Source organism: Canis aureus, chromosome 2 (genome assembly GCF_053574225.1).
Source record: "Canis aureus isolate CA01 chromosome 2, VMU_Caureus_v.1.0, whole genome shotgun sequence".
In the NCBI taxonomy this organism is placed as follows: Eukaryota; Metazoa; Chordata; class Mammalia; order Carnivora; family Canidae; genus Canis; species Canis aureus.
The window spans coordinates 1,324,320-1,343,494 of record NC_135612.1 but is presented as its reverse complement, the minus strand read 5'-3'; the positions used below and the strand labels follow the sequence as shown (position 1 = coordinate 1,343,494).

General features: G+C 46.5%; 1 protein-coding gene and 1 long non-coding RNA gene across 3 annotated transcripts in view; one reads left to right on the top strand and one right to left on the bottom strand.

Moving 5' to 3' along the window:
• The window catches only part of NREP (neuronal regeneration related protein), a 28,400-nt gene continuing 9,225 nt past the window's right edge, over nt 1–19,175 (bottom strand). For both annotated transcript variants that reach the window (XM_077861583.1, XM_077861576.1), the window contains exons 4-5: nt 5,820–5,897; nt 1–1,754 (exon numbers count right to left, since the gene is read on the bottom strand). In XM_077861583.1, coding sequence (XP_077717709.1) covers nt 1,629–1,754; nt 5,820–5,897 — 204 coding nt within the window. In that variant the 3' untranslated portion in view covers nt 1–1,628. The remainder of the gene's footprint in view (nt 1,755–5,819; nt 5,898–19,175) is intronic.
• Nucleotides 3,312–14,178, top strand: LOC144291811 (uncharacterized). Its single transcript, XR_013359363.1, has 5 exons — nt 3,312–4,220; nt 8,904–10,299; nt 11,433–11,591; nt 12,223–12,657; nt 13,175–14,178. It is a non-coding gene; the product is annotated as an uncharacterized LOC144291811 (long non-coding RNA).

Sequence of the window (19,175 nt, the reverse complement as noted above, 5' to 3'; positions counted from 1 at the left end):
TACCTTACAGCTTGCATGTTTATTGAACAAATACTACTAAAATAGCTGAAATACACTGGGTACTTGTTGTGAGTGCATCAGTCAAGATCACATTGTTTTTTTTACAAAAGCCTGCGTTGTCAGCAGCATACAACCGCAACTCTACGTAAATGCCACAGATGCAGAATACGGTTTTCTTGCTCTATTTACACAGCTGATAGACCTATTCTAACCAAGGAGGGAGCGGGAAGATGCACAAGAGACTCAGGTCAAGGGGGGAGCGAGAAGAGTAGGAAGAAGGGCGGCGCATGCATCTTGGGGTTAACAGTCAGGAGGGCACAGCGCGGGACCAAGCCTGCCCCGACGGGAAGAGCCAAAGACGATTATATAAAAATTAAGGTGGGCTTTCAGACTGGCTAACACAACAACAATCCATGAGTAGATGGTATTGTCTGGTTTTCTTTTTTGTTGATCCATTTCATTGGGAGCAAGGACAAAAATGTAAAGTCTACACCTTGCTTATCAAAAACTGCCAGAAAAGAAGTGCTCTGCCTTTTTTTTTTTTTTAATTTTATAAAGACATTTTTTTCCAACTTGATTTTCAGGAAAGGTGCGAATTTGCAGATTCCTACTCAAATGCCAGTTTTTTGGATTTTTTTTTCCAGAGGGCGTTTATTTTAAAAGTTGGCCCTCTTTTTCCCCCCGAATATCCTTTCAAACAAAAAGAACCAAAAGAGACACCTAAAAACGCCTGTCAAATTATTGCTTTTCTTTCTCTAAGCTAGGCAGGCGAGGCTACCAAAAAGAAGAGATTTGGTAAGTAAATTACAGTTTTGTGATTGCTCCCGCGACAGGGACTGCACGTCTGTGAGTGCCCGCCGATGAGACGCGAGTCTCTTACTCTCTCTGGTAGCATTCACTCAACCTACAGCGCTGAAGAAGAAAGCCACACTGAAGACACAAGGAGAACAAGTCAATCCAGTCTAGAGAACAACATTCAGGGAAACAGAGTACCAACACCTTCTTAGAACATGGAAATAAAATATAACTCCATCAGAGCTACCTCGCCAAGGAGCATGTTGAAAGTCCAAAATAGCACCATTCATCAGTGTCTCAGGTCCTGTGGCAGCATCTCGGTCACTTACCACAAGGAAACAATGAGTTTCAAACTACTTCTATACATCAAAAGAGTACATGGATAAAATATAGAGATATACAGACAATCGATGAACATAAACTACTAGGCTTGTTACATCTAAATGAAAAAAAAAAATGGGGACTCTCAGCCTCTGCGAGAAGCATTCTGGAGCAGTGTGAGTGAGAAGGCAGGAGTGGACCGGTTGTGTGAGAGCAGAGGGAGTTTGAGTTGTGGAAGACATCGTTGTCGAGAACCAGGCCTGAAGGCCCACCTGGAAGGGTTGTAAACGTGGATTCACAGTGTGAAATTCTGAGCGTTTCACTTGAGTCAGAATGAGTAAAAACTGGTTTGATGATACCTATTTGTCCACTGTAAATTCTCTAAAGCAAGGCTCAGAGTCCCATAGTTTCTTCTTATACTTGATGATTTACACAGAAAAAAATCCCATATATGATACCATGACCTCATCAATACCCATACACCATATGTAATACAAATGGAGGTGTGACGATTAAAAAGAGTGGAGGTAACCGGTGCCTGCGGCGTGGAGTTCACTGCTGCCAGGTGGAGTCAGGGAGGCCACCTTCATCTGGTCATCCTTCTTGCGGTTCACTTCCTTTGGGATCGGAAGTCTTCCCTGCAAGGCAGGTGGACCCGTGTGCGCACACACACACATACACACAAGACACTTAGTCATGCTTCTGAAACCATCTGAAATTTTTTGCTTCTCCCTCCCGCCTTTTATCCTTGAACTCCCCGTGTTTAGCAAACAGAGTTTACATATTAAACACAGTTCACCTGAATGTAAATATTAGGTCTGTGGGGGCATGAAGTGATTAAACACTGGCTGCCTTGGCTTCAGTAGGATCAAGTGCTTCTCTAACGGCCATGCCCAGCCATGTGGGAGGCAGCATTCCCCAGAGTCAGGTTTCTGAGGACAGGGCCCAATGTGAGGCTGCGTAAGGGGCTCGTGAGCATGTTAGCACATTTTCTTTAAGGTGTTTATGCAGTGGAGGTGGGTAACTGCCTGCCTTCCAGTATATAAGAACAATATTTAAAAGCAGAGTCCCTAGGGCAGCCCCGGTGGCGCAGCGGTTTAGCTCCGCCTGCAGCCCAGGGTGTAATCCTGGAGACCCCAGATCGAGTCCCACGTCAGGCTCTCTGTATGATGCCTGCTTCTCCCTCTTCCTGTGTCTCTGCCTCTCTCTCTCTCTCTGTCTCTATGAATAAATAAATAAAATCTTTAAAAAATTTAAAAAAAAAAATAAAAGCAGAGTCCCGCTTGTACAAAGGTAACTTGTTGTATGGTTTATTCTCTGAGCACCTGGCCCAGGCCACATGGGCCCGATAATCAGAACCACAAGTGGCTATCAAAGGAAAGAGGAGGATAGTGCGACTCCCACCAGGCTAGAAGGTAGTGAGATCCCCCGAGTTCGGACTGGAGCTATTCTAAGTCTAGCCGCACACCCTGGGGAGGTGGTGTTTGTGTCTGTCTGCAGTAATCCAGCCACAGCGCCACTCCTGCTCCGTCAGGCACCCATGCGGAGAAGCTCTCCATCATAACCAACTAGCAGGAGGACAGGACAACGAAGCCTTTTGCTCCAGGGATGATCAGGCTTAACTTGACCACAGATCCCTGTGTATCCCGATCAGGTATGAAAACAGCGATTGACAACAGTCTGTCAGCCAAGCCATTAATTGCTGGGGTTTTCTCAGAAACATTATCCAGTATGATTTGAAAAGATTTTTTTTCCTCCCCTTTTTACTCAGGTCACATGTTCTAATAGGACATTTACAATAAGCTATTTTGACTGGATATGAATACTTGGATTAAAATAATCTTGCATTGAGATCTGTAAATTATCACATTTGAATTTCTAAGAATTCAGTGGCTAGGAACTTTAAAACCACCTGAAACCTGAATAAATGTTTTCAGCAGCCCCAGGATGAACTAAATGTAACAGGTAACTCAACTTTAAAAGGTCTTTTTTTTTAAAATATTTTATTTATTTATTCATGATAGTCACAGAGAGAGACAGAGAGGCAGAGACACAGGCAGAGGGAGAAGCAGGCTCCATGCAGGGAGCCCGACGTGGGATTTGATCCCGGGTCTGCAGGATCGCGCCCCGGGCCAAAGGCAGGCGCCAAACCGCTGCGCCACCCAGGGATCCCCAAAAGGTCTTATTTCCAGTACATATTTTTTTTTATGTTAAACATCTTATATGCCTAAGTTTTATGTTTAAAAATCTCAAACTCTCAAAGCATACAGCATCTTCAGGATGTATAGAAAATCCATTCAGTATATATTTTCATGCTCCAGTCTTAGATTGGGATTTATAATTTCTTTTGGTGTAAGCAAATAGCAACAGGACCTAATCTGGAAACTGAATTAAAATATAACTCATCACTCACACACGATGAAGGATTTAATAGAGTTTCAGAAGCATTATATTGAACAGTCTTTTTCAGTCTAATTTTAATCTTGAAATTTTGGCATGCAACCCCAGGATTTGATAAAAGAAATCCATTGTAATCCTGGTGCTTTTAAACTGTCCCTCTTCTCGCCTTGGCCAGTCAGCCCAGGTCACAACGTGAAAAACTTAGGTTTTGGACAAATGAAGGATTCAGTGCTGCTGATTACCACAGGCCAGGAAGGAAAATCAAAACTTCTTAAGTGTGATTCCACCCAACTGCACCCTGGACGTGGCTGCCCTTAAAGCTGCTCACTTCACTTTTGCCCAGAAGTGAATATATAGTCAGTCTCTGTGTAAGTCTCCATCTTACTAACCCATTAGCTCTGTGGAAAAATCCACAACAAAACCAGATGAAGATTGGGTAGGATTCTGGGTAATTTGGGGAGAGGTATTCCAGAAAAAAAAAAAAAAAAAAAACAACCCTATCTTCAGCAGATAACGGCTCCTAGAGCACTGGGGATCTTGAGCTATCTAGAAGGCGGGGCAGCAGGGACATATGCATCCAGTGCCCCACAGGCCGGCGCTCCTGGAGGGTCCCATAGCTGATCTACCCCAGGCTGCATGACCTCTCTCCTGAGGACTGTTCATGTACGAATCCCCCAGTTACTCAGTAATGTGCCTTGGACCAAGTAAGTCAAGACTCTCTTTTTTGATTATGCAAAGCTGTGCTTTTCCACTAGGAGACTGCTGGGAAGGACAGACCCATTATGCTTAAAGTATTATTCACATATGGATCGAGGAAAGAAATTAGTAGAAGACCTGAATCTCAGGATCCACTGTGCCAACCACCCTCCCCGTCCCCCCTGCTTCATTGGAGGCATGGTCTAGGGCCTGGATTGGCCTTCTAAGAAAAAGGGAGTGACTGCTAACCTCCCTCAAGAACTTGCCTATTCTTGCCACTCTGGCTGGTGTCACCAGTATCAAAGAGAGGATTTCTGGATGGGGCAGAAATAATGAAAACACTATACTCACCCTTACGCCTTCCATTATCATGTCTTACCCTCAGCTGCTGAGATGAATTATGCCCTGAGATTCCCAGTAAAGACTGGGGTGGTGGAGGGGTGGGCAGTGATGGCTGGTAGGGTAGTGGTGGGATAGTAAAGGATTGGGGTAGGTTGGTGGGTGGTGGCCTGGTGGTGGGGTATGCGTGTCTTAAGCCCAGTATAGAGCTCCCTCCCACCCCACCCTTGTAAGACAGTACAAGTGTAGCTCTGCAGGCCTATGTTCCTAACTCTGGTTTTCAATTGGACCTTCAGAAATTCTCTAGAAGATAAAAGTGATTTAGAATTGTTTTCTCTTAGTGCAAACTGCCCACGGACACTGTCTCTTCGAGTTGTGCCTGTCAGTAAAGGATGGGGAATGGCCAACTCCCTTTAGTGTAAGAATCTCTCAGACATTAAAATGTCAGAAAGAGCTGGGAAAGCCTCACCATGTGGCAGTTGTACTTATGAAACTTCTGAATGGAAATTTTATTTTTATTTTAGGGCACTTTATTTTTCTTTCTTAATTGCAAAATCAACAGGTCATCGGTAAAAAGTACAATCCTCCTCCTTAAGGTCAAATTAGTATTTACCTTAACAGGAGAATCCAAAGATATCTACCCCCCCCCAAAAAAAAAAAAAAAAACTGGTAAATGTTGTTGAAAATGATGCTAAAATCTAAAATGTAAATTTGACAAATTTTCTTCAGGCAGACAATTATCACACCTGAGACGTCAGGACAAGGAAAGCATGTTTGTAGGAAATACTTTTAGGCCTAAAAATTAGAAGAAAGAAAAATAATTGTTTCTGTTCTTTCTGTTTTGTTTCTTGGGTAATTGCATCAGATATCTGGGCACTATTACCAGACAAAAGTGTCATCATCTTATACTTTTAAGATATCTTGTAGTTTAATCATCATACTTGAGTTTACTACCCAAGAATGGAACAAATTAAAAACCCGTAAAGTGTACATTTGATAAATTGATTTCATGATTCTTAAAATCTGCTTTGCACTTTGGACTTGTCAAGAAAGGAAGACAATGTGAACTGTAAGAGTCACAGGACTTCAGAATACATACATATGTATCTATTTTAGCATATCTTATTTCCAAGGTCGGAACAGTATCATGTTAATAAATTCTTATTGTAGACTAAATGCATATTAAAATTAAAAAGAACTGATTTTTTTTATGTTGTTGCCTCTAAATTGAAAAACATTTTTAACAAAATGGCAGCTAGGGATCTTACCTTAGGAAGCCTTCCCTCCATTTCCGTATTTGGAAATGGTTCTTGACTGACCCAGACAGAGAGCTCTGGGTAACACACCTACAGAGACACAAAAGCATACACATTCAGATTAAACACAGCATCCACTGTGGAACCACAACGGGGTCAACTTCATGAGCTCAGGCCTCCTCAATGTCACTGGAAAAGCCCGCCACGTCTTTCAGACTGTTAGGAAAGTTCTGGCTCAGTGTCTTCTAAGACTGGGTCCAGTAGAGCAAAGAGTTCAATCAGTGTCATCTGCAGCACACTAGGTGACAGCCTCTTGAGGCGACCGGCTGAGCAAACTGAGGCACTGGGGGGGACCTAACTCCCCAAGCAATGCATGATGACTCTGTTTCTGAGATGGAGGTGCCACGTACCCCTAAAATTCTGGTAGGGGTTATCCCAGGAACTGGCCAGAAGGCTCAGCAGTATGCACAAAGCGTAAGGGGGGCAGTGACAGGCAGGGTCTACGTGGCCACCGGCAACACTCTGCCTGGTACCTGGAAGTAGCAGGGTGTCAGAGAGGCAGGGGGACGGGCCCATGTGCCAGCTGATGAATGTGGGGGTGGGGGCATGTGGGACAAGGCAGGGAACCTGCGTTGAATTGGGTAACTCTTCTTTTTTTTTTTTTTAAGTAACTCTTCTTTAAATGTACAAAGGGCTATTAGCATAAGAAGGTTGCTGACCAGCTGTTCTCCATCTCCAGGAAAGGCTGGGAGTAGGGGGTTAGGAGTTAAATGGCAACATGGATTTAGGTCAGCTCTAAGGAAGGACTTGGCAAAAGAATTGTTAAATTGCTAAAAGAATTTAGAGAGGAAAACTGTGAAATCTCCTTTAAGAAATTTAGAAACAGAATCTAACAACCATCTGCCGGAGTTAATTCACATTTGATACAGGCCTGCTTGAGAGGAGGGGAGGAAATTAGGTAAGATTCCCTCCAGATCTGATTCACTAAATAAGCTCTAAATAAGCATCACATCCAATAAGTGATAGTAAGAATCACTTCTCATTAATTAACCACCAGGCTTAAGATCGTTTTTGTTTTTGGAAGCGGTAGACAGAGTGGCCTAGTCACCAAGCTAACTGCGGTTTCAGTGTCCCCGTCCATCCACCCAGTCAGGGGACTCCAGGTAGGAAACATGGGAGGCTGTGTTGAGCCTTCGGGATGATCTAACAGGGACTAGCTTTGCTTTACTCCAGTGACATTATGGAACATCCCAGGTTACCCTAATACATTCTGACATTAAACCTGCAAATAGATCTTACCATTTCTGAGACAAGAAAACAGAGACTCAAAAAGGCCACCCGCTTGTCGGGTAGGATTTGAACTCAAAGCAGACTTCCAGATTCTAAATTTCCCACTCTCCTGACGCCCTCAAATCACCCTAGAATGCAAACTGCCTACCACCTCTGTCAGAATTACGCCAGTCCACAGACACCACACACGTTTGTATCTTAAATATCTGCAAGAGCTCATCCTGCAAGAGCTGAAGTCTGACTTCAGACTGGGTCCGCTTTCTGGGCTGTGGGGTTGCCCCAGAACCTCCTTCAACTCTCCCGCTCCTCTGTCCAGATCCTTCTGGAAGAATTCCACGACCTGCCTTGTTTGGGACAAACAAGGTCCCCTTGACATTCTCTTTAACCAGAAAACTGCCATCTAAAATATACAAGCTCTTCTTTAAGGCTTAAAACAAGTCCACAGCATCCAGAACCCCACTTTGTACATAATTTAAGGAGATCCCAATTGGGATCAACTATAGATTCACTTAATATAAAGAGAGATAAAGTTCACTTAATATACATTTCTATATTACCTCTAAAAGCATGCTTTAAGTGCAAACTTCAAATATTATACATATTAGAAATAAAATTCTATTGTAAGCAGAAATGATAAAAATATATGTAAAACCTCAGTAGGCACATGGACACAGTGAGAAGTAACATCAAACATTATATCTGTGTTCTTGAATTTTCTGTGATAGTCTCTTTTAACAAAATGACACTGCTTTAGTATTGAGCTTCCAGGTTCAAAGCATCATTTATAAAAGCCACCCAAGTGCAATCTGCAGGGAAAAATAGCTAGCCTCAGAAATCATTACATTTACTATTCTTACAATTTGTTTTTCCAAGAACTTTTCCTTTTTTTTTTTTTTTTAATAAGAAAAACAGTCCATGATTTTTTTGCCAAAGAACTCAGGAACATGGGTATCTGATAGCAAAACCCACAACTAAAGAAACTTCTTCCCCTAACCCAAATTTGTTCTTTTGAAATATATTAATTTAGCCACAAATTGACCAAGGGGACTTCTAATTAGGCAGTTTTTAGTGTTTGATCATAAGATAATCATTGCAGACTTTGGGAAAAATAAATGTGACTTTGGCCTTTTGGTAAATTCTTCCAGTCTCCTTCAGAGTCAGAACTTTAAGCCAAAAATGGCAGGGAGAGAGGGGTTTTGGTTACATTGTTAAAACTTGCTTGGCTGGTCTCTAAGGACTCCGCATATCCCCGGATATAGCATCTAAAGGGGATATTTCAACTTCTTCTTTTGCATTTGGAAAAAGTTGGTAGATTGTTGTAAATAGAGACTACCTCCATTACAGCTTTGTTCTTTCTCATTCCTGTGGTGTTTTGGGGACTCTACACGAAAGGATGTAAAAGTAAAGAAAGACCCACGATAACCATTACCCTTGCTCTCAAGTAGCTCAGAATGCCTTTGTCCCTGCATGCATTCCCCTCAAGTTTGGGAGGCACCTGGGTGGGCTGGACGCTGCTGGGTCCTAGGGATTACAAGAAGCGAAATACAGTCCCTGCCTTCTAGGAGTGCAAATCTCGTGGTGGGTTGGGGTGGGCTGGGTGACGGACCTTCTAAGATCATCATCTTATAAAAGTGTGTTCTTAGTGGCTGAATTGTACATTCCCCACATTTAAAATTCATATGTCAGAATCTTTTCCTTCCCTTAGAATGTGCATATATTTGGAGATAGAGTCTTTAAAGAGGTAATTAAGTTAAAATGAGGTCATTGGGGTTGGACCTAACCCAGTACGACTGGTGTCTTTATAAGGAGGAAATGAGGACACAGACACAGAGGAGAGGCCATGCGAGGACACAGGGAGAAGACGACCGTCCACAAGCCATGGCCAGAGCCTCAGAAGAAACCAACCCTGCTGACACCTTGACTTCAGAGTTCCAGACTCCAGAATTGTGGGAAAACAAAGTTCTGTTGTTTAAGCCACCTAATCAGTGGTACTTTATTTTGACAGCCCTAGCAAATTAATAATGTGCTTTAAGTGCAATTAAAGAAAAAAATGTATAGGTTATGTTAAATATAACTGCTGTTGAAACATGTATCAACAGAATAAAAAAAAAAACAAAACCAACATTCAGCAAACGATCCAGCAGTGCTGCCAAGAGAGCAAATGGGGGTGGTTGTGAGCAGATCTGGGAGGGCATCGGATGGTGACCAGATGCAAGCCAAGAAAGCCAGTGGGTGTGATGAGCTCCACGCAGGAAAGCACCTCTGGCCAGGAGGTCTTGCTGCCGCACTCAGGGGCCATCATAGCAACAACACAAACACAGCCCCACAGACTGCTGTACCCTGTCTTTTTCCTAAGTTCAGAGTAGCAGGAGCTGCCAGTGGCCCCGCGATCAGAATTCTTTGAGCACTGATCATATATGGGTCAGAAAACAGGGATGAGTTGATCTATCTTCCTAAAATCCATCTGTTTGCAAGATGGACCCTAAACTAACCCGTTCTTTTGGTACCAGTCGATTGATGCCCCAAAGGTGGATACACAGCTTAAACTTAACTCCATTCATTCAGTTTCCTGGATTCAAATTTCTGTTTTCCACAAAGACCAACTGACTTTTTCTTTTTTAAAATTAATTGAGTTCTCTATTGGTGGGAGCGATGTGCATCTCAGAAATGTAAGCGTTCTGGATAATACCTAAAACTACCTGGCAATACCTAAACACTACTGTTTTATTAAACAAGTAAACCAAAGTTTGCCTTAATCTTCACAATAGAAGATTGTGTTCTTTTCACAAAGAGATACATATCCTTTTGAAACTGCCATGTATAAAATAATTGTTTGCTCTTGCTCAAGTAAAATCGTCAAAACCCTGTAGAGTACTGTTCTTCCAGATGTCAGGAATCACAGAAACAAGCTATATCCTCAACAATTAAGAAAACATGAGTGTTTGAGAAAATACAGAGGGAAGGGAAACCTTACAGTGTTTTAGATTGGAGAACATGCAAAGGCTGTGCTTGAATTCTGGGAAAGGCTGAGGGTTTACGCTTCTCACTGACTATATTAGTTAATGTATCTTTTTTTTATAGTGCTGCATTATTTCACTGACAACCAGGTTTAAAAACAACAAAACTGACATAATGAACCACACTGGCTTAAGCACACTAATCATGATACATGTGTATTTAGATATCCATGAGCAGTTCTCAGGTAAAAACAATTTTCTCTGATTAAACATATTTAAACCCACTATATACTTAAATACAGTGTTATGATGAAAATGTGCTATTTCTTACTGATTCTCTTCCTTGTATTTGATAGTTGGGTATTTAAGTTTCAATGGTCTGTCTTACAAGTTGAGAATAAGAAACCATGTTGATGGTTTCGCTTTTTAAGTATCTCTTTCTTTCTTGGCTTATTTTACTCTCTGGATAATGCATTTTGAAAAATAACTTCATTCTTTTCAAGCCCATAAGGCTTTTCAAGCCCATAAGGTAATTAGCTTGCCAGTAATCATTACTTGGCATCCAAATTAGAAAAATAAAACGTGAGGGAAATCAGAGGCCACTCCAGCAAGGTCCTAAAACCATGCAAACTAGATTATCATTTAAATTGTTTTGTTTTTAAATCTCTAAGCTTTTTGAGACCCCCAGGTGGCTCAGCGGTTTAGCGCCTGCCTTTGGCCCAGGGGGTGATCCTGGAGTCCCGGGATCAAGTCCCACGTCAGGCTCCTGGCATGGAACCTTCTTCTCCCTCTGCCTGTGTCTCTGCACCACCCCCCAACCCCCCGTCTATCACGAATATATAAATTTTTAAAAATCTTAAAAATAAATCTCTAAGCTTTTCATTTTTTAAGGAATTTTTTATTTATTTATTTATTTATTTATTTATTTATTTATTTATTTATTTGAGACACAGTGAGAGGCAGAGACACAGGCAGAGGGAGAAGCAGGCTTCACAGGGAGCCCGAAGCAGGACTCAATCCCAGGACCCCAGGGTCACACCCTGAGTCCAGGGCAGATGCTCAACCCTGAGCCTCCCAGGTGTCCCTCTCCTAAGCTTTTCATTTAAAAACTTGCAGAATGTTTTCCAATAGTATGGTCCACACACAGAATCAAACAATGGACATGTCTCCTATCACTTTTATGGTGCATGTAAAATTTGAATTTTATCTATTTATTATCTGTTTCTACCCGTATTTCTGTCCAGAAAGCAGAGTTAAGTGTCAATTGGTGCCTAAGTTGGCAAACATTCTGGTTTGGGACCTACAGGAAATGAATTGGTATTTTTCTCTGTTTACTGTCTTTATCAATAGCTCTGTTTTTTTTTTTTTTTCTTTAAAGATTTTATTCACTTGACAGCACAAGCAGAGGGAACTGCAGGCAGAGGGAGGAAGAAAAAGGCTCCCTGCTGAGTAAGGAGCCCAGATTCAGGCTCAATCCTAGAATCCCAGGATCACGACCTGAGCTGAAGGCAGAAGCTCAACCGACTGAGCCACCCAGGTGCCCCATCAATAGCTCTTTGAAGAGACTGTTAGAGGAGAATGACCCTCAAAGGCAGGGCCATGGCTTTATTCAGAGCTACACACGTCACATAGGTCTGTGCTGCTTACCTAATTGGTTAACATGCCGTCTTAGAATCCTGCTGTAAAGATGCTGCATGGCTTGGTTGTTAATGACCACAATTATTATTTTCTATCCTTGGTGGAGTTCTGTGTGCTTAAGGAATGCACACACATGGCCCTTTTATGACCTAACAGGGACAGGTGCCCACCCCCCTGCAATTAGGAAAACAGAGCAGGGCAGCAGGTGTCCAACCTGCATAATTAATTCTTCGAACAGCAAAGGAGCATATTTCATAATCTCTCTGCCAATTAAACAGTGTGTGTATGTCTGCGTGTGTACATGTTCTACTCTGCCTAATTGGCTGGGAGGTCACGCGGGCTGGTACCGTATTAGAAGGAGAATTTATATGCGTATACGTGTACTTCGTTTTTGCAAACACCCTTTCAAGTGGTGCCATTAAGAGTCTCCCTCAAGAGCTACTCTGCTCCCAGGTGTTGCTGGCCATGTGAGAGGGCAGGATGTAAACTGAAACCATAAATGAGTTACGAGAATCATTTTCTCCGAACAGCATTACATCAAAGATTAGATGGTGCCAAAAGATGATGCACTGAGCAAGCTCTCTGGAGGCCTGGTCTTAGCAATCTGCCTAACCCTGCGAGTGGTGTTTGCAGATGAGCACAGCGTGGAGGAAACGCACTGCCACCAGAAGACAGAAAGATAAAAATACAGAACCCCGGGCCATTCGGATAATGCATGTAGCCTCTGCACATTCTGGAGGGCAGAGTAAGTGTCAGTTGGTACCTAAGCTGGCAAACACGCTGGCTTGGGAACTCGGTGAAACACGCAGCCACCTAAATACACAGACACATGCAGGAGCCGGCTGCCACGACAGTGGGTGATTATGGAGGACACGTTAGCCACACCTGACCAAGGCGCTCAGCTGTACGGGCCCAACCGACGGAGAGGTCGTGGCCTTCCAGGGACGCGCCCTCCTGCGATAGAGGTTGGTGGCCTTCCAGGGATGTGCCCTACCACTACACAGGTCCCCGCAGCCTTCCAGGGACGTGCCCTTCCACTGCACAGGACCCCGCGGCCTTCCAGGGATGCGCCCTCCCACTACACAGGACCCCGCAGCCTGCCAGGGACGTGCCCTCCCACTATACAGGTCCCCGCGGCCTTCCAGGGACGCGCCCTTCTGCCGCACAGGTCCCCGCGGCCTCCCAGGGACGCGTCCTCCCGCCGCACAGCAAGGGGAGGTCCCACAGGCTGGCCCTGGCGTCCACTCCGGGCAGAGAACGTCCACCTCTTACTGCCACGCGGCAGGACGTCCTACCGCCGCCGTTTCCTGCCGGGCGGGGGGAACATGGTCATTCTTGACTTCCCGAGTCGGGGTGTCTGAAACAAGCTGCGTAGACTCTAAGAGTAGAATCTTTTAAATTCGCTGGGCTGGTGGCGAAGCCATGTTGAGAGGCCGCTGAGGAGTATGTGGGAACCTGACAGCTGTGCGATCTTATTTCTAGATTTCAAGGAGGCAGAGAAAGGAAAAGGAAATCTCCTTGCTGGCAACAGAACGAAAGTGTTTACATGTGAAATTAATCGTCAGCACCAAGAGCTTTCGCAGTCGCCGCTCCACAGGGTAACCCGCCGCTTGTTTAGCTGCTCGCCCTTTAAAAATTTGATTTCTAAGAATAATAGCAAAGACTTTCAAGAGGAGCAAGGAATCGGGTCAGGAGCAAGCCACAAAAGGCTCACCTCGTCCAGGCACCGCCTTTGCTTTCACCCCCCGCCTGCCACAGCTGGGGGAGTGGTCAGGGCTTGGCGGAGCTGGGGGGGAGCAGGCCTAGCAGCCGGAGGGGGGGCCGTGCCTCCGGACCCCTCCCCACCCCCCCCCACCCCCCGGCCAGCAGGGCCTAGCTCAGCGCCCAGCAGTCCACCTAAAGGCTCCATAAATCCAAAAAAGGGAGTTACTGATCGAGGAATTCTCAGATTTCTGCCAAGACACCCTCCCCTGGGCTGGAGGTCAGCCTGGTACGGGAAGCAGAGCCAAATCGTGGACTGGACTCAAGGAATTAGGCCGAACACTTCAAATCTGGACTTTTAACGGACGATTTTTTCTTTTCGGCGATGGAGACAAAACAAAGTACAAACGGCTGATAACAGCCCAAAGTAAACCAGAAGAAAAAGTACAAGAACAAAGCTTGGAAACAAATCTCCTAAGGGATATCTAAGAAGAGATTTTCCAAACAGAGGAAAAAAATAAAGCGGCTTTTTAAAGCTCTGGTTTGAGATTAAGCAGTTTGTGAATGAACAATAAGAAAGTAAAGGCCACAAAACAAGATATTTGCTCTTTTCAGCAGAAAAAAAAAATACTGGCCTTTGTTAACTAGCAGCAAAAAAAAAAAAAAAAAAAAAAAAGGCCCCTCAGGCATTTAAGCACAGCATAAGCTTCTCCTTGCCCCCATGACCTCAACAAATATGTTAATAAAATCTCTTACCTCCCCGGAGTGGGACCAGAGTAAATATTTACTTAACACATTGCGTTTCTAAGTCTGGACCACCTTCCCTTATAGAGATTGGTTTTCACTTGTAATTAAGGAACTAAAACACTACCTCTCCACGGCTTCTCCTGGGCTTAAGGTGAGAGAAGGGAAGGGGGAGAAAGGGAGGCAGCCATCTGGCGGCAACGGGCTTGGGAGCTTCTGAACCGGTGTCTCCCACAGACCAGGGCCATGCTGCCGCCGGCTCCCCAGCACCGGCATGGGGGTCAGCGGGACGGCTTCCAAGCACATTCCAAGGTTAATGGGAAACATCTAGACTTGCTTTTATTAGCTGGTTTAAGTAATTTTAGGTATGCGAGGTTTCACCTTCAAATAACTGTAAGTCTGATTGCTACTCACCCAGAATGCCATTGTTTCTTTCCTCTTGTTCTACAAGCATGTGCTACTCATTAAGAGCTTAGGAAAAATTTCAACATAGAAGAAAAAGTCCTTAAATATCAATTTCTTTTGTTAAAGCCCCTGAATCAAAGGGTACATAGTAAGGTGTTTTCTTGTATCTAGACATAAGGATTTGGGATTTTTCTTGGTTGGGGGAGAATGAAATAGCCGGTTGCTTTTCAGGAGTCTGTGGACATATCCAAGCATTCCTCATGCTGACATGTTCAAGACCGAGCTTTCCAGAAGGTGCGCGCTTTGTCCCAAAGGGCTCATTCCCAAAGACATCATTCAGTCTTTCCACCGGTGTGCCCTCCTCTGCGGGCAGCCGCAACCCCTCGGCCGAGCTTTGAGCAAAAACCATTTTACCGGCCCCAGGCCTGGACCAGTCTGCTGGGTCACCTAACGCCCGCTCTGTCCTCAACAACAAGCTGCGACCTAACAGATCCCCGGACTCGGAGGGAGGATCCTATCTGCTGCAAGGGACCCTAATCAAATTGGCTTAAACCAGGTGCTAGTTGAGTATCTTATAAGCAGCCTGGCTTCAAAAAAAGGAAAAATATAGCCAGATCTGTACCCACATGCTCCAAGTGCCTGGGTCCCACAGAGGCCACTAAGGGGACTGCGCTGCCGTCCTTTATGAAAATTGGCAGAAAACTAAAGGGAACAGACTACGATCAGGATGGATGAGCCCCTGTGCACCGCCTGGATTTTCAGCCGCCCTGCGGGGGCCTGGGGCACGGTGCACGCTCGGCTTCTGGAAGCTTCTCTGTGGTGGGGCCAGGCCGGCGGGCTGTGGGAAGGGGCGGCAGCTCACGCAGCGTCACGGGCGGGGACCGAGGAACCGGCGCGAGTCAGTGCGTGTCCACGGCCGGCAGCGCGGAGGCCCGGCCCGACTCTCGTGGGCGCCAGGGCGCGGCCGTCCTCGGGGCAGGCGGGAGCTCCCGCGGCAGCTCCCGGGCTGTCCCCAGCGTCCGTCCGTCCCGCACCCGTCCCCGTCCCTAACCCCCCGTCCCTCCTGCACCCGTCCCCGTCCCCAGCGTCCGTTCCTCTGGCACCCATCCCCGTCCCCGTCTCTCTCCCTCACCCATCTCTCTCTCGCACCCGTCCCTGTCCCTCGCCCGCACCTGTCCCCGTCCCCATCCCCCTCCCGTCCGCCTCCCGTCCCGTCCCCCGTCCGCACCAGCCACCGCCCCCCACCGTCCCGCGGGGTCCCGCCATGGCGCCCCGCGTCCCGCCATCCGGCACACACACCCCGGGCCGCGGCCGTGGTCCTCACCGCCTCCGGGCGGAGACCGCGCGGGGCCACCTGCGCCCCCACCTGCGCCCCCACCTGCGCCCCCACCGGCCTGGCGACGGCTACCCGCCCCGCGCGCCCCGCTGCGGCCTTCCCGGACAGGGACACGGCGCCCGCGTGGCCGCCCCCGAGGCTCCCTCGCCACCTCGCGTGCATCACACCCGCCACGCTGGTCTTCGCGCTCTTGTCTTTCTCGCGTTTTCCCCGGGAGGAAATATTTAGAACCAAACAAACGTCTACAATAGCCGCAGCCAGTTACGAAGCGCATTTGCCGAGAACGCGAACTGCTCCGCGGGACCCGCAGCTGAGCCCCCAGCGCCCTCCACGCCTCGCCAGGCCCACGCAGAAGCGCTCGCCTTCCCGCATGTGTTTAACCCTCGCGCACTACAGCTCCGCCTTCCAACATTTCAATTCAAAAACTCCTTAGTGGGGAATTAAAGTTTTATCTTTATCAATGATCTTCAAGTATAAAACCATACATAGTTGACCCTTTCACGACACAGGAGTTAGGGGCCCCGATGCCCCCAACAGTGAAAAATTTGTGTATGATTTCTTCTGACTGCCGGACACTGAACTAGAATAGTCTAGGTTGACCAGAAGTAAGTAACTAGAATAGTCTAGGTTGACCAGAAGCCTTACCAGTAACATAGTCAATTAACACACACTTCGCACCCATGTGTATTGTTTGCTGTATTCCCACAGTAAAGTACGCTAGAGAGAAGGAAATGTTATTAAGAAAATACACTGACAGTATTATATTTGTCAGAAAAAAATCTTCATGTAAGTGGACCAGTGAGGGTCAAACCTGTATTGTTCAAGGGTCAATTCTCCTACATAAAAAATATAAAGTGACCCTAAGTGAGGAAGAAAATACTCATTAGCCCAGAGAGACAGTGTATAAACTACCAGGAATGGTAACTCAGAAAGAAGAACAAATTTAACCAGACCCCATTTGGAGACTTTGTAATTAACGTAGTAGGAATGCAGATAGTTCTAAGACAAAAGAACAACAACAAAAAAGGGAAGACAGAGATGGGCTAACAAACCAATTATTAGTTATTACCATCACGAAGGTACTAAATAATAAATAACGAGGTATGTAGCATTTGATCCTCCGATTGCATGCGGAGTGCTGTGCTCAACGACACTCAAAGATATGGCGTCCCTCTGGCTTCCTCTAAACAATGTAAAAGTAGCTGATCAATTTAGTAAAAATTCACATTAGTAATCAAATGAGTTGTTTTTGTGATGCCAAAGAACTTAATTGAATTTTTGATTGAATTGATTGTGACAGTGTAGATGGTTAAGCTTCATATAATAAAATTAAAGTTTAAAAAGCAGTCTTCATTAAAAAAAAAAGGAAAAGGAATATGCTTAATAAAGATAAAAAGATGTGAAGACTTGGCTTCCAGACCTTGATAACAAGATCAGAACAATTTAAGATTATATTATCAAGAAGTGAGCAAAATATCCATAGGCCGGGGGCATTTCGTGATGTACCATTAGACCCGAGTCTCCACAGGGCAGCAGGAGATGCAGACCCGGTTATGGTCCAGGGCACAGAGGCTTCACCAACAGTCAAATCCAGGTAATTAAGGATCAAACTCATGTACAGGAGCAGGACTCAGAGAAGATGTTGGGCGGAACTTCCGAGGCTGGAGTAACTCAATTGGTTGGTTGTAGAATCTCAATTATCCAACCAATTAAAAAATATGTACCACAAACCTACTTTCTGTGAGGTCCTGAGTAGCTGGTAGCAGCGTTCAGTCCTATAGAATGAGTGTCCTATCAAGAGCACATCCCGTTAGTTCAGGCTGGAAGTGCCAAAGCAGCAAACACGTTTTTTTCAAGAAAGTTTTTTTCTTTTTTTTTTTAAACAACTAAGTCACCAAATCCTGGGATGTCTATCCAGGAACGGAGGGGGCTCATAATTAAGTCATCTTTTCAAATTTGAGTTCTCTGCAGCACACACCACTGCAAGGCCCTGTGAGCCCATGTTTTGGAGAGTGGTTCCACCCCCTGCGCACCCGCATCCTTCCAGCCGCAATCGCAGCGATCACCAAGGCCCCACCTGCACCCTGACCCACCAAGACTCAGCACCTGCCTTACAAAATAAGAATAGACCTGCGGAGGGTGGTCCCGGGAAGCTTCTGGGGAACTTTCACTAGGGTCACCTAATGAAGGACGCGGAACGGTACTTCTCGGAAGAGTACTTAGCAGCACTCCCTCAGTCGTGTTTGTCAGGATCTTCATACCTGGCCTCCATCTAACTTCTCATCCTAGCTTTTCCTTGACAGTAGTGATCGGTGGCTGCCAGCACGCGGGGTCTCCTCCTTTCTCCTCCTTCCCGTCCAACCCCAGGTCCTGTACCCGCATGGACTTGAGCCAAGCAGAGTGTCCTCCTGAGGCCTGGACCCGCCTCAAGCACAAGCGCCTTCAGCGTCCTCCCCGTCGGGCTCAGGCCGCAGTACTTTTCCCTGCTGGAGTTGGATCAACACAAGTCGGACAGGAAGCCTGTCACCTGCCCCAGTAATCGGAGGCCGCACGATGGTGACCTGAGCGGCCGGGCGGGGCCGGAGGGCAGCCCCGCAGCTCGCGCTTGTCCGCCCCTAGCGCTCGCTGTCCCGCAGCCGCTCTGGCCCCGCTCAGCTCAGCGACCCCCCTTCCCCCCCAACCCAGCTCACCCCGGCCCCCTCCCCTCTGCAGGTGTGCATCTGTGAGTCGGGGCCCAGCAAGGACGGGTCTCGCGGCCAGGAGTCAGGGGAACCCCCAGCTAGGACACCCTGGCGCCCGTCCAGGCACAACGCTCAGGACGGACATTGCTGGCAGGCGGCGGCAGGCACTGGATTCACTTGTGCATCCCCTGTCACCTCGTGGAACCAGAGCCTGTGACACGGCTGCAGCCAGGCGGGGGGCAGGGGAGGGTGCAGCACCAATGGCCCGAGCCCTGCAGCCCGCACTTTACGTGGGACCGTCCACAGCTGGGGTTTCCCGTGCAAGGGGACCCTCCCGCGGGAGCCTTGGGGCTCAGAGGGCCTCCTGGGAGGAGCGAGCGCGGGGCTGCTCCCCGCCAGGAAATCCCACATCTGTCCTGCTCCTCTCATTTCTGAGCGTAAATCTTACAACCTGAGCTGTCACACTTCTGCGAAGCTCTGGGCTGTCACCGGCTCGAAATCTCAGGGTGGGTCACCTGGTTCTGCCCAGAAGTAACAGATCTTCACGTGTCCACCACTACGGACTCATTCATTTATCCCACACACATTCATTGATCACTAAGGATGTGCCAGCTCC